General features: G+C 40.2%; 1 protein-coding gene across 2 annotated transcripts in view; it reads left to right on the top strand.

The window, feature by feature from the left end:
- LOC121853192 (lactoperoxidase-like) overlaps nt 1-14,202 on the top strand; it is a 37,291-nt gene extending 23,089 nt beyond the window's left edge. For both annotated transcript variants that reach the window (XM_042347173.1, XM_042347172.1), the window contains exons 6-19: nt 104-300; nt 1,120-1,293; nt 1,519-1,597; nt 1,896-2,041; nt 3,801-3,928; nt 4,534-4,647; nt 5,187-5,319; nt 6,923-7,050; nt 7,420-7,529; nt 7,841-7,933; nt 8,621-8,790; nt 10,078-10,186; nt 12,415-12,508; nt 13,490-14,202. In XM_042347173.1, the coding sequence (XP_042203107.1) occupies nt 104-300; nt 1,120-1,293; nt 1,519-1,597; nt 1,896-2,041; nt 3,801-3,928; nt 4,534-4,647; nt 5,187-5,319; nt 6,923-7,050; nt 7,420-7,529; nt 7,841-7,933; nt 8,621-8,790; nt 10,078-10,186; nt 12,415-12,508; nt 13,490-13,570 (1,756 nt within the window). In that variant the 3' untranslated portion in view covers nt 13,571-14,202. The remainder of the gene's footprint in view (nt 1-103; nt 301-1,119; nt 1,294-1,518; nt 1,598-1,895; nt 2,042-3,800; nt 3,929-4,533; nt 4,648-5,186; nt 5,320-6,922; nt 7,051-7,419; nt 7,530-7,840; nt 7,934-8,620; nt 8,791-10,077; nt 10,187-12,414; nt 12,509-13,489) is intronic.
- The last annotated feature ends 1,345 nt before the right edge of the window (nt 14,203-15,547 follow it).

The raw sequence follows: 15,547 nt of genomic DNA, 5'->3' as shown, positions 1-15,547 counted from the left end.
TTTTCGCGTGTCTTCACTGTACATCACTCGCCCTCCCCGGGTCGCCAGTAAACTACCAAGGTCATGTCCTAATATCACCAGCCGACTCTGCTCCTTCCGGCAGGTTCCTCCCGCCAGACTACAGTGACGGTATCGGCAGCCCGCGACTGGCTCGGGACGGTCACCAGCTGCCCAACCCGCGAATCGTGTCTTCTATGATCCACCGCGACGACGGCTTCCACGACCACGCCGCCACCCTCTTGCTGGTGTCTTGGGGGCAGCTGATGGACCACGACTTTACTCTCACCGCTACCCCTCTAGGTACACCCATCCCCCCTCTTCTAGGCACTTCCCTCACTCCTACACCTTTTATGTAAGTACCCCATACACACTCATTAAATAACTCACAATTAACTTATAGTGTATAAGGCACCTCACTGACACACGTAAGGCAAAACTCACTGGAGGCCTCCAAGCTCACCTTCCTTCCAGGGCCGGGTTAAGACTTTCGTAGGCCTTAGGCACCTCCAAGATATGGGGCCCCATTTGACAGCATATTCACTAATAACACAAGCTAGTACCTAATTATAAAATGTGATGTCGAAAGAATAAGATTCAGTGATGTTTGCCATGAATTGAGTAAAAGAAAATGGGTGTGATCAGGTGTTCTTGTACAGTACAGAAAAAGTTTTGTTTACAAGAAGCACAGCTAGCTGGCGGACACTAATAGGATTAAGTAATAAATAAATGGAAAAAAGTACCTCAGTATCAATTTAATAATAACCTGTAGAAAAAGGGAAAGAAAAGTTCTCGTTATATTTTCGTAGGCCCTAGGCACTGTGCCTACTGCGCCTAATGGATAATCCGGGCCTGCTTCCTTCACCCCTCACAGAATATCACTTCAACTACCTCGCTGTTACCTAACTTTCTGCTCTACCATAAACAGTTTTCTTCTACCCTGGCTGTTGTTAATGTAAGGTTCATATAACATACCCAAAGTTCTGCAAGATTAATGGAAATATGTTTTTAGCCAGTAGTCATTTAGACATTCCGTATGGTGTAGCCAGCTAGTAAGGTCTGATCCATCAATCTCAACCATTAACCACCACTAACCTGGGTGCTGTGTGTCCACCTCAACAGACCCGCGGAACAAGAACGAAATTGAGGAGTGTTGCAACCGACCCCCGGCCCTCAAGAACCCTTACTGCTTCGAGATCAACATCCCCCATGACGACCCCTTCTATAGGCTCTTCAAGTTCACCTGTATCGACTTCGCCAGAGGCTTCCCAGGCGTCCAACAGAACTGTAGACTGGGTGAGAAAGTAAACATGCTGGGTTTTTCTACCTTCCGGTGTACCTTAGTGAGATTATCTAATGTCAAAATATAAGCATTAAAAGGCTGCAGAATCTGTTAGGGGTTCAAAGACAGTAAACTATGTTTATAAAGGACATTTTGAGGTCAGTATATTTCTTACCTGTTAGCGTCTGGAGGCTGAAACTGTTCACATGAACAAGATACGAGTATATCATCTCCTGCAGGTCCGCGCACACAGTTCAATTTGCTGACCAGCGTCATCGACGGCAACACAGTGTATGGCGGCAACGAGAGAGCAGCCAGGTGAATCCACAAGTTTTCATCCTTACCACTTCCAGAGTCACCTAAAAGTGGTGCTTTCATTGTTTACAGAAGCATTTTAACACTATATCAACATACAGTATTCATAAAATAAAAACTCCTTTGTAATCAACTATCAAAAAATAATCAGGTTCATTTTCTTCAAGGAAATTAAAAATAATTAAGTCCCACAGGTCTCCAGGAGTTACCAAGGGTCAGGGAAACTAGTTCTGGACCTTAACTTAGTCCTGAGGCCCCATAACGTCTGTATTAACCGTGTGTATGTGTGTGTATTGGTCAGAGAGCTGAGGTCTGGTGTAGGGGGCCTCATGCGTACACACGACGGTTTCCCCGGAATGCCTCTCAAGTCGCTCCTCCCCCTCAAGACGGACATACCCGACGAAGGCTGCATACGAGGCTCAGGCTCCCAGAGGTGTTTCCTGGCAGGTGAGTGGCGGGTCATGATGGTGGTGGTGCTGACAGTTGTAATGCTAATGGTAGTGATGATGATGGTGGTTTATAATAAGAGTTGATAGTGGTGTGGTGTTGGTGCTGACAGTTGTAATGCTAATGGTAGTGATGATGATGGTGGTTTATAATAAGAGTTGATAGTGGTGTGGTGTTGGTGCTGACAGTTGTAATGCTAATGGTAGTGATGATGATGGTGGTTTATAATAAGAGTTGATAGTGGTGTGGTGTTGGTGCTGACAGTTGTAATGCTAATGGTAGTGATAATGATGGTGGTTTATAATAAGAGTTGATAGTGGTGTGGTGTTGGTGCTGACAGTTGTAATGCTAATGGTAGTGATGATGATGGTGGTTTATAATAAGAGTTGATAGTGGTGTGGTGTTGGTGCTGACAGTTGTAATGCTAATGGTAGTGATAATGATGGTGGTTTATAATAAGAGTTGATAGTGGTGTGGTGTTGGTGCTGACAGTTGTAATGCTAATGGTAGTGATAATGATGGTGGTTTATAATAAGAGTTGATAGTGGTGTGGTGTTGGTGCTGTTACGAGTTGGGGATTTAGAATATAGTTATACGTCTACCCAGATCCCAACAGGTAACAACAACAACAAAAACAAAGACAATCGGACTATAAAAGGGTAGACAAAGGATGCGAGTTTTCGTTGCGTATAATAAAGTACCATAAATCCCTTAACAAAATATTCAGCTTATAAATTACCCTTAACCAAACTTAACCTAAACATTAACAGTATATACATATTAATACAACATAAACAATTTTGAAGCAAGTGGACGTGGGGGAGGCAATACAAGATACAAGTACTTAAGTGAGGAGCTGAGATGGCTGACGAGTAAGGCTGAGTATTGTAGAAGACGGTAGGTAGTCACTGTCCGTAGGTTTAGAGGATAGATGATCCTGTGGTCACTTCCCAGAGCCAAGTCCTCTCTCCTCGAATTGGAGCTGACAAATAAGACTTTGAGGAGGTGACGCAACAACCAGGATATGGAGAAGGGAAACCCCGGAGTGGTAACTAAGACGAGTCATACTCGTGTCTCGTCCCTAGATGGCGTTGCTTGTGGTGCTGGGTAGGTAGATCAGGACAATAGATGGCGTGGTTCGTAGTGCTGGGTGGAGGGGTTCGTAACAGTGCTGACAGTTGTAATGCTAATGGTAGTGATGATGATGGTGGTTTATAATAAGAGTTGATAGTGGTGTGGTGTTGGTGCTGACAGTTGTAATGCTAATGGTAGTGATGATGATGGTGGTTTATAATAAGAGTTGATAGTGGTGTGGTGGTGGTGCTGACAGTTGTAATGCTAATGGTAGTGATGATGATGGTGGTTTATAATAAGAGTTGATAGTGGTGTGGTGTTGGTGCTGACAGTTGTAATGCTAATGGTAGTGATAATGATGGTGGTTTATAATAAGAGTTGATAGTGGTGTGGTGTTGGTGCTGACAGTTGTAATGCTAATGGTAGTGATGATGATGGTGGTGGTTTATAATAAGAGTTGATAGTGGTGTGGTGTTGGTGGTGGTTGTTGTGGCGCCAATGGTAGTGATGAATATAACTGACGATTCTAATGGCTGCTGTTAATGGTTTCACTGAGGATATACTGCTTGTATTTGGGTGCCACTGTGGTGCCCATGGATACTAACAATTGCGTCAGTGGAAGGGTAGAAGGAGGTTGAACCATTAAGTAAAGGTGAAATGATTGGTATTGTTTGTTTTTTTTCAGGCGAGATCCGGGTTAATGAGCAACTGATCCTCACCTGCTCCCACATCTTGTTAATGAGAGAACACAACCGCTTGGCCATGGATCTTGGCTCTCTCAACCCGCACTGGGATGACGAGAGGTTATACCAGGTAGGTGTGTGTGTGTGGTGGGTAGTGATATAAATGATATGCTTAAACTTGCTATACCACACACACCCGATAACCGAGCTTCCCGTCTCCCTCGCTAAACCTCCTCCATCACACAGTTAAGGGCCTCACAACACACCCGATAACCTAACTTCCCGTCTCCCTCGTTAAACCTCCATCACACAGTTAAGGGCCTCACAACACACCCGATAACCTAGCTTCCCATCTCCCCTCTAAACCTCCTCCATCACACAGTTAAGGGCCTCACAACACACCCGATAACCTAACTTCCCGTCTCCCTCGCTAAACCTCCTCCATCACACAGTTAAGGGCCTCACAACACACCCGATAACCTAGCTTCCCATCTCCCTCGCTAAACCTCCTCCATCACACAGTTAAGGGCCTCACAACACACCCGATAACCTAACTTCCCGTCTCCCTCGCTAAACCTCCTCCATCACACAGTTAAGGGCCTCGCATGTAATCAACTCTGGGAATTCACAATAACACTTCCCATCTTGCATTTCATATAGAGTTGACTACCTAACCTAATCTAACCTAAACATGGAAAGGGTGGTATTAATTACATCTCTGATCTCTGTGTTTAGGAAGTTCGTAGGATAATCGCTGCTCAGATTCAGCATATCACCTACAATGAGTTCCTGCCACAGCTGTTGGGTCGAGAAGTGATGGAGCAATTCGGTCTCCTGTTGCAGAAAGAGGTAATTAGGTGCCTTGACGTACATGTTGAAGCTGCTTGTAAGAAAATAAACAGTAATAAAAATAACACGCTCATGGGTTAGTCCTATATATTAACCTAAAACAGTAAACGTAAACTGTTCTTAATCAACAGTCAAAGCTAATAGAATAAAAGAAAGTTGTTATACCATGTTACTACTCGTATGGTGAAATATTTCCTTTTTTATACAGGTAATTTAATATTCTTTTGATGATCCAGATATGTTGATAACCGAGATATTTTACTTCTCTCTAATATTTATCTTTTTTTCTTCTGGTGCTCCTCCCATTCTCCTTCCTGTCTGTTTTCTGTCTTCTTCCTCATCTCATAAAATTTCTTCCTCTCGTCTCTCCTTTGGTATTTTTTTTCTCCCATTTTCTTTATAATTTCTTTCTCTACATCTCATTCTACCTCCTCTTCTTGTTTTCTTTCATATAAATATTTTCCTTTCGCCTCCTACATCCGATCCTCTGCCCGTGTTTTGCTTTATCTTGTTCCTCCTCCTCCTCCACCTTATCACAGGGTTACTGGGACGGCTATGACCCTAAGGTGGACCCAGGCATCTCTTCCTCCTTCTCTGCCGCCGCCTTTAGGTTCGGTCATTCCCTCCTGCCGTCCTCCGTAGAGCGCTGGAGCCCCTCTCATAAGTTCATAGGTGAGTATCCTGTCCTACCAGTTTTTCTCCCAAGGTAGGCACTGTACACTCAAGTAAACGCCTAATAAACTGGTTGGACTGAGCCACGGATGAAAGTGAAAATAATGCAGTTATTAAGTATCTAATTTGCAGAACTAAATGGACTGCAGCTTTTGTCGAGATAAGACCATCACCTCTGCTCCAAGTTGGGAGAAAATCAGAGGAACAATGGATATGTAACATGATAACGATCCTTAAACAAGAAAATAGAAATTATGCAAATTAGGTAGCTAATTTGTATACTGTAACAGCAATAACGTGGCAGATTTAGTTCTAGTTGACTGCCATCCGTGAACCAAATTTGACCAAAATCAATTCAACGATGGCTGAGTCATTGCACTAATGAGCCTGGACACACACACACACACACACACACCAGCCCACAAAATATGCGCTAATTAGAAAACTACAGCGAGAAAACATATTTAAAATAGTTACTCAGTTTGAATGGAGTCTGACGAATATTTCAAATGACATGAAAGAACTTACTCTTCTGGCAGTATGAAAAAACAAGTCACGTTACATCATAAACTCACTCCTAAAGCCTAGTAACATCCCATAAACACAAAGGTTTGGAATTCAAAGTGGCCAAACCCTTTTGACTGGTTAGCATTGATAGGAAATACCGAGATTTTGCATATGTTAATATCCAAGTACTACAGTAACTTAAATTCAAAATTGGACTCAAGCAAACACAAACACCAGATATAATATCCTCAGCGGCGGTCTAAACACAGAAGCGAAAAATAGATACATACAATTCCACAATAACGAGAAGAAAATATCCCCCCCAACCACACACACACACACGACACCAAATACTGTAATATATTCACATGTTTAAACAAAGTAACAAGATCATATATAATATTCTGAAAGATCTACTTACCAGAAACAGTCTCACTTCACTTATTCCAGCAACATTAAAAAGTAACTTGTCGTTACTTGTCGAAAGACTAGATAAACTATTTCTTGAGTCAGATTATGGCGGTCAATGTGTTTGTTTTCGTTATCATGTCACGGCAGGGAGCTACAGCAAACTACTACTTCCTCAAGTAATTGTAAAAAAAAAAATCGCATCACTATTGTACATAAATTCTCTTCTGTGGCTCATATCATTTCTCGTTCGTTTTCGTTATTATTAAGAGAAAATACATTTGCAGAAAATTACAATATATAATTTGCTTGCTTGATTCAGTCTCAGTATTACCAATATCGTCACTTTGGACTGACTCAAAAATAAAAATAAATAATTCAGATATTGCTGACCTCATAATTATGTCTTAGTCGGTCCTAACAGAGGGTATTGTACACACGGCCATGTTTTGGGAACCTATGTATGTGTGTGTGTGTGTGTGTAAACTAGACATTTATAGTGTCCTGGCATTAGTGTTGAGGATTTGTACCCTGTATATCTCCCCCAACACAATACCTATACACACTAATTAGAAACCCTCTTTATGCATTCACAATTTCTAAAAAAAAAATCATCGTTCCAAAAGTAAACCTCTGATATAAACGTTTAACTTGGAATGATAAATAAAAGCCGACTTTTATCCTACAGCTTCGCGACGTCTGCACGAATTGATCCGCCAGCCATACGACTTGCACCGTCCCGGGGTGTTGGACGAGTACATTATGGGCATGTTGAACCAGCCAAGCCAGGCCATGGACGACGGCATCACCCAGGAGGTAAGTGTTGCCACGACTCAACATCATTACTTTCTGTGATCACAATACAGTAGACTTACTGATTCACGTGACCTAATTTAACCTACGACTTATGTGAGATAACCTAATTTAACTTAACCTTTACTAATTCACGTGACCAGTTTTAACCTATGACTTATGTGATAACCTAAATTAATTAATCTTTACAAATTCTCATGACCTCATTTAACATAAGAATTATATGAGTTACGCTAATATAACCTTAACCTAATTCACATGACCAGTTTTCTATTTATGGCTTGTATAAGCTAACCTAACCAGTGTGAGCTTTGTTACTCAGTTGACCAGTGTAAACCCTGTGACTCACACCCCGTGCATCTTGTGCCCCAGGTCACTAATCATCTGTTTCGAGAGGAACATGAGAAGTTTGGCTTTGACCTGGTGGCCTTCAACATCCAGCGTGGTCGAGAGTTTGGAGTCCCGGGCTACGGTGCCTGGAGGTGAGTGAGACCCCCCCCCCCCTTAAAATAATCACAAGTTCTGTACTTATAAATTATAAAGTGAATAACTAGAAAAATTTTATGTCAGGCATTTTGTCTCATTACCTCACAGCTTAAAGATCAAATATTTTATCTGCATAATGTAGCGGTTGTATTTATAGTGTAATTATGATAGTTCTATAGCGGTATTTGTGTCGTGGCTGTCATATTGTGATTTAGTGGTAGTCTGAGTGGTGACGATTGAAGTGCTAATCACGGTAAGTTACTGTATTCTAATGATCTCGTCACCATCACAAGCTTCTTCCCTACAGGAGATACTGCGGCCTAGAACCCATCCTCTCCTTCCAAGCTCTCACCCACCTCATGTCCAACAACACTGCCTCCCTGTACGCTAGCATCTACAGGTATGGCGCCCTCGTGTACTGTCTATACGCTTCTGGGGTTATGATTCCCACTTGGCCAGTAAGTTACAATATTTCCTTTCAGTGGTTCTCGACCTCAGAAGTTGTGATCTTTCGGGTTTGTGGCCTTAAGTAGTTCTGGTCTTCAGGTTCAAGGGTTATAGGCTAAAGGAATTATGGATCTCAAAAGTTGTGCCCTTCAGGGAGAATAAAATTCAGGTTGTATCCTATAAAAGTTGTGGCCTTCAGGAGTTGTGACTCTCAGGTACCTTTAGGGGTTATAACCTGTAAAATTTGCGGCCTTCGGTGTTTGTAGCTTCAGAGTTGTGATCGTCAGTAGTTAAGTCTCTCGTCAGACGGGTCCGAGTAGCCTATTACTAAGGTGCTATTCTCTTTCGGTAATAGTATAGAGTAGATCCTCGTCTTAACGTTTTGCCTCATATAAATATAACTATTTCACGTCTAAAAATTGAGTTTGGAGGATTATTTTTACACAGCTTTATCCACAACAAAGTTATCGATGCTACTTGTGATCAGAATTTCAAAATACACCCTTTAAATTTTACCTCAGCGAATATGAAAAAAAAATAGAATCGATGACAGTAAGCACCTGATATTATGTGGGATATTATTATTATTATTATTATTATTAGTTATTATTATTATTATTATTATTATTCTGTGGTTCAGGTCGGTGGACGATATTGACTTGTGGAGTGCTGGGGTATCAGAACGGCCCCTACCCGGCTCCCTACTGGGTCCCATCTTCTCCTGCATTATTGCTACCCAGATGCAGCGACTCAGACAAGGCGACCGATACTGGTACGAGTTACCTGGTCAACCTTCCTCCTTCACCCTGGGTAAGTCCTCCACCAATCATCACCCCAGACAGGTCCTCCACCAATCACCACCCCAGACAGGTCCTCCACCAATCACCACCCCAGGCAGGTCCTCCACCAATCACCACCCTAGACAGGTCCTCCACCAATCACCACCCCAGCCAGGTCCAGGTCACCACCCCAGACCCTAGACAGGTCCTCCACCAATCACCACCCCAGGCAGGTCCTCCACCAATCACCACCCTAGACAGGTCCTCCACCAATCACCACCCCAGGCAGGTCCTCCACCAATCACCACCCTAGACAGGTCCTCCACCAATCACCACCCCGGCAGGTCCTCCACCAATCACCACCCCAGACCCTCCACCACCCCAGGCAGGTCCTCCACCAATCACCACCCTAGACAGGTCCTCCACCAATCACCACCCCAGGCAGGTCCTCCTCCAATCACCACCCTAGACAGGTCCTCCACCAATCACCACCCCGGACAGGTCCTCCACCAAGCACCACCTCACATAAAACTTCAACTAACCTTCGCCAGCGCATATTTATAACAACTTTCGTGAGTCATTCCCAATAATTCCTATTTCTGTTTCGACAATATAATCTAAACATTATGAAATATTTAATTGTACTCTTATCTCATCGAAATTGCGTCTGGTGTCAAGGTATTTATTTGTTTGACTGTACACAAATATCTTGCCAATGTCAAGTCAGGGGTTCAAAGTACACATGATACTGTATTGGAGTGTGTGTGTGTGTGTGTGTGTGTGTAAGAAACCGTTCATAAGTTTGTCTGTGAGCCTATAAATCACTCATGGTAACTTAGAATCCCTGAAGCGAACATTCAGGTGTGCTAAAGATACATACATGATGTATGGGTAATATGTATCCACCTAACACACCTGATTTCCTTAAAATAATCTTAGCTGCTAAACAAATCCATGACTGACTTGACTCTGGTTGTTTTCATATAGCTGCCATACCACCAAGAACCACACACCAAACACTACTACAGCTTTCCTCTTCTTGATTCTGGCTCATATTATTTTACAACTAAAACTAACAAACGTCAGCCTGAACACACACGACTGTCATCTACAGATCAGGGTCCTGTTACAGATTATGTATCCTATAAATGCTACGTAATTAACAAACACACGACAAGTTACACAAGTTCAGCTTCCCACTCCCTCATGAAAGCCACAAAAGTAACAAATGGCATCAGGCAAAACAATCACAGACCTCACATGTGTTACGTGCGCGTTAACTTCTTAATATAACCCTGTCGTGTCCCGTTACCCACAGCCCAGTTGGAGTCTCTAAGGAAGGTGCGTCTGGCGAGGCTTATCTGTGACAACGCTGACAACATAGAGACCCTACAGGTGTATCCTATGGTGCTGCAAGACCCGCGCATGTGAGTACAGTACACCTGCCACTACTACTACCGTACCCATTCAGACACACGTGAACTAAAATTAAACTTCTAACCTTGTGGGTTACCATGCCGGAGGGGTAAGAAAATTTGATACTTTCACTCTTCAGGAGATAAGCAAGAACTATAACGTTTATTCCCTTGCTGTGAGAGTATCAGGTACTTACACTATCTTACTCTTCTTTTAGCATTTTCGGGAAGGTCAAGACAACTCTCATCGTGTTCTTTTAAGACTGACAGGAATTTTATATACAATAATCTTATCGTGTAGATGCAAGTTTGGCAATAACTTACACTATACATCTTTGAAAAAAACATTGTTACTCTATAATATACCCTGCAATATAATATCTAAAAGAACGGTATTAACGTGTCAACTGATATGCTTACAATTAAATTAAGAATCTCATAAAAAATACCAGTGACAAATAAATTGTAGTGAATTACTTCAAAATCACTGCAGTGAAGAAATTTAAAGAAGAGTATCAGTAGTGAAGAAGAATTAAGATAGCATAAAACTGTATGAAAGTCAGATCGGTACAGATTTATTAACACGTCGTCCCAGCGAGGTGGAGATACCGGACTTGACCATTACTCGGTCATGGAAACTTGATGGGTCATCAGGGGGTTCAAAGTCGGCACGATGCCGTTTTAGGAACTAGTGTGTGTGTGAATAAAACCTTTATATAGGGGCGGATACAGGGTTTTCAAAAGGGGAGGTCCAAAAATGCGGGCATGTGTATTAAGTAGAAATAACTACGTCACACTGAAGTTGACATAAACTACTAAAAATATAAATTATAACCGAGAACAGAATATGTTGGTCTGGATCTGCTCTTGTTTAGTATGTCTATATAAATGTGTATACAGTATTGAACACGAATGGATCTTTTGTACGGAGGGGGTGCCACACATAAGATACTTTAAGATAATTTGTTGCAAGTTAATAAGAAAGGTGACTAACACGAGTTATATAAGAGTACGGATGAGATTGAGACAGAGATGGCATCACAGCCATGGGGGAGAGGGGGGGGGGTATTGGAGGGGAAAGTCTTGCCAGATTTAAAATATGGAGTCATGGCGGTGAACCAGACAGTCAAGGTTCTTATGATCAGTCAGTCCACTCGCCATTACTCACTCATTATAGAGGAACCAAGATCTCGTGTTCCTGTGTACTGTAATTGTGGATGGTGATGACAGGTGATGGTGTTGACTGGTGGTAGTGATGGTGTTGACTGGTGGTGGTAATGATGGTGTTGACTGATGGTAGTGGTGATAGTGTTGACTGGTGGTAGTGGTGTTGACTGGTGGTGGTGACGACTACAGGTGGTGGTTGTGATTGTGTTGACTGGTGGATGTGGTAGTGATGGTGACTTGTGACGTCATTTATGGTGCACGTGTGGTGGGGCCAAGTAACCTTTATTCACGGGTCAGGGAAGCAGAATATTATGAAGTATTTCATATTATTTAGGTCAGGAGGAAATTATGAAGTATTTTGATGTTAATTAGTATAGAAGAGACTTACAATAATTAATTAATGGCGGATGTGTTCATTATGCAGTGATTTTTTTTTAATGTTAGAGAATATATTATATAAATTACAGACTTGTGAGATGGAAAAGTGAAACCGTCTGAAAGTAAAAGTTGAAGACCGGTATTTGGATAAATATCTGACCAGGAATCGAGGCAAGATTTATGAGGCTAATGAGGATGGCGCCTGGTGCTTCTTATGATTCCTGGCCCCCTTGTCCGTTCTTTCTTTCCTCCTGTTGTTGTTGTTGTTGTTTTCTTTTTTCAGATGATGACTTTATTGGCAGCCCTTCTGTGATTTTGTTGTTGTTGGAATACCGGAAGTAACATTTTGAGGACTTGATATTGTTATGTACAGTACAACACAGTATTTAAAGGGGTACAAAATTAATGTACAGAAATTTGTTTATGCACAGTATTTCTCTATTAATGAAAATGAGTTGGGTATCATTTGGAGATAACAGAAGAACAAGTAGATATAAAGACAGAATAACTAATACTGTAGTGGTGGAGTCAATGCCTTCTACAGTACGAGACCTGATAAAGCCCATAACTACTGAAAATTTCAATTCTTTGCAACTATGAGCATGCTGGGTTATTACACTAAACTGAATTTGCTATAGTTTTTTTATCACTGTACTAACTCGAGCCTTTCCCCCCTCTGTTGCTGGTATGTGAAGTAACCCGCGGGTGTCGTGTAAGAGCGGTGTTATCCCCCGCATGGATCTGAGACCCTGGGCTGAACATCCTAAGTCCTCCATCCCACGACAACATGTTAGTATTCTGATATTGTTGCATATAATTCTAAAGGGTCTTTTTTCAGAGAAACCTACAGTGAAACTTCTTTAATTGACTACAGGAAAGGAAAGTCCGTTATATTGAGGGGTCCTTTAGATATGACCCCCACCCTATCTGCCAGATTATACGGAGAGAGAAGTCCGTTATATGACCCCCCACCCTACCCTATCTGGAAAGGAAAGTCCGATTATACCCCATCTGCCAGACGGAGAGAAGTCCGTTATATGAACCCCCCCACCCTACCCCATCTGCCAGATTATACGGAGAGAGAATATGACACCCTACCCTATCTGCCAGATTATACGGAGAGAGAAATCCGTTATATGGAGGTTTCACTGTAAATTATATATTTTAGTAAGTCCATATAAACAGTAATCATTTAGGGTTCTTGAATAGAAAAATGACCCCTGTATGACAAATGGTCTTTTTACTATATCCAGCAATGGGATTTGTATTCAGAGCAAGATTCCAGCTCTCTACTATAATGTTTCATTCATTCACAGTTGCACAATCTTCACACATGAAAGCTTTAACATACTGAACATATAATTTACTGAAGACTATTACTTGTTGAGGGTCTGGCCAACACATCTTGACACAGGCACCAACTTCCATTTTCTGTTTCAAGTAATGAAGTGTAAAGACAATATATAAACATGAAAGTACTGTAAAAAGAATAGTGAACAAGTGAAATTACAAAACACTACTATACCTGTACCCGAAAAATAGAAAAATTATGTAATTTTACTTTTTGTTTTGGTTACAGGTTATTATTAAATGCTCTTTTGAATGCTTACAATATACAATATTGATCGGTGTTTGATGATATATAAGACTACAGGGTACTGTTATTTTCTTATGTTTCCACACAGTAACACTAGTTAATAACATGTAGGTATTGATCATATTTTGTTAACTCTCCTAATAGTGTAATGTATTGTCCAATTTCTCTCATAGGTGTTGGCGAGGAACAGTGTGGTGCCCGGCATTCCCAGATCAGCCCAATCATTTTTCAGCGCAATTGGCCTTTTACACTGAACACATCTACCCCATACTATCCAGTGTTGTTAATATATCAAATATTTTATGATAAAAACATTCACTTTGGCTGATAACGTCCTGAAAACCATCAGCCAGTGGTAATGAACTCCAAAGATAAAAAACAACTGTTGGTTTTAGTCACTGAATCTCCAACATTATTTACCATGATACATGTGCATCTGTTCCCTACCTCCACCACATACCATTCATAACATAAGCAAAGTTCCAGGCATAGAATCTTTACTTTTAGTATTATTGTGACCATGAACAACAACTAAGAAGTATTGTACTGTACAGTATTAAGAATGGCTAAAGCAACAGAAGAAATACAAGAAAGTTTACAAAATAAGAATAATTAAATACATTGGCCATATTATTAGGGAGGGGGGGGGGATAATGGAAGGGATATTAATTGGTACAAGGGCAGGAGGGTCGGGGGAATATTGCATAAAAAGTTGGAGCAGCCGAGATACAATACAGTACAGTATCTAGAAAAGTCGTTTAACGTTTGGAATAGGCGGCCAAGGTCGCCAACCCACAGACATGAGTATGGCACTTTAGTTGATTGAGTGTAATGAACTGATACCAAAATAGTGATGTATTTGTTAGAATAAAGACAATATTTTCTCCTTTGTAGTATCTTTCATAAATTCTGTGCCTTGGTCAGTGTGTTAAATAGTCTCTCATCAAGTTTTAATGTTCCCTCTCACCAACAGATTAATTCATTAACCAACGAAAGTGATTTTCCAACCTTTGAATTTACAATGATTCAAGCTTTGATAGAGAGATTTTTAAAACTTGTTTAGAAGTTGTGACAAATTGAAACAGGCATCATACACATTACTGTCAGTCATCTTGTCTCTCACCTATCTTCAACTCTTATTAATACTATATATATATATATATATATATATATATATATATATATATATATATATATATATATATATATATATATATATATATACATATATATATATATATATATATATATATATATATATATATATATATATATATATATATATATATATATGCAAGTAAATCTGTATATATATGCTAGTGAGTACAGACTAGGTTAGTCTGTACTCACCCCTGAAGATGTGAATTACACGAAAGCGCTTGGGAACTTCGTGTTTTCTTCTTTCCTTGTGGTTATCAGCATATATATATATATATATATATATATATATATATATATATATATATATATATATATATATATATATATATATAATGTGTTGCGGTTGTGTAAATTTTCCAAATCTGAAGCAATTTCTGTAACCTCACTTTTAAATATATACAAGTTTATAACATTATTTACATCAGTGTAATGTTTCTTTTTTATTATAATTTCAAAATATATATTTAAAGTAATATTACTTTTAATACTCCTTTCACTATATGGACACGACACATAGCCTTGCAAAAGGATAATTTACCTGTGTTTCTGCTACTGAACTAAGCAGTTGACTTGTTATGTCCTGAGATTGGTGTCATCAACATCTTTCATTTTCTAAATAAAGAAAACTAAAGACATCAAGAACAGTTCAATACACGTACATCATCTTAACACGTTAAATGCTTCTCAGCATAACATGGAAAACATACAAAGATAAGTACAAATGTAGACCAGCAAGACAAAACAATAATAGAGTGGAAGAGTACAATGTCTATATGATTATCATGTACAGTACATACTCACATAAGATGCTTAAACACATCTGCCAGGCAATGCAAAAAGTAGAAAAATTTGGTGAATGGTGCTTAAAACTTTCAGGAATTGTTTAGTTTTGAAAAACATTTCTTTAAAATGAAACTGGGCTATTTGGATAATCTCTTGCTAAAAGATGATAATGAAACTTTTGCCATTTGTGAGATGATCAAGCTTCTCTAAAAACAGTACATAAACTTAAAAAGTGAAAAAGGTGTCCTATTATGCACAAGACATTCATTGGACATGTGAGAACCTGA

Source organism: Homarus americanus, unplaced genomic scaffold (genome assembly GCF_018991925.1).
Source record: "Homarus americanus isolate GMGI-L3 unplaced genomic scaffold, GMGI_Hamer_2.0 scaffold32871, whole genome shotgun sequence".
Classification (NCBI taxonomy): domain Eukaryota; kingdom Metazoa; phylum Arthropoda; class Malacostraca; order Decapoda; family Nephropidae; genus Homarus; species Homarus americanus.
This window is presented reverse-complemented; position numbering and strand designations above follow the sequence as displayed.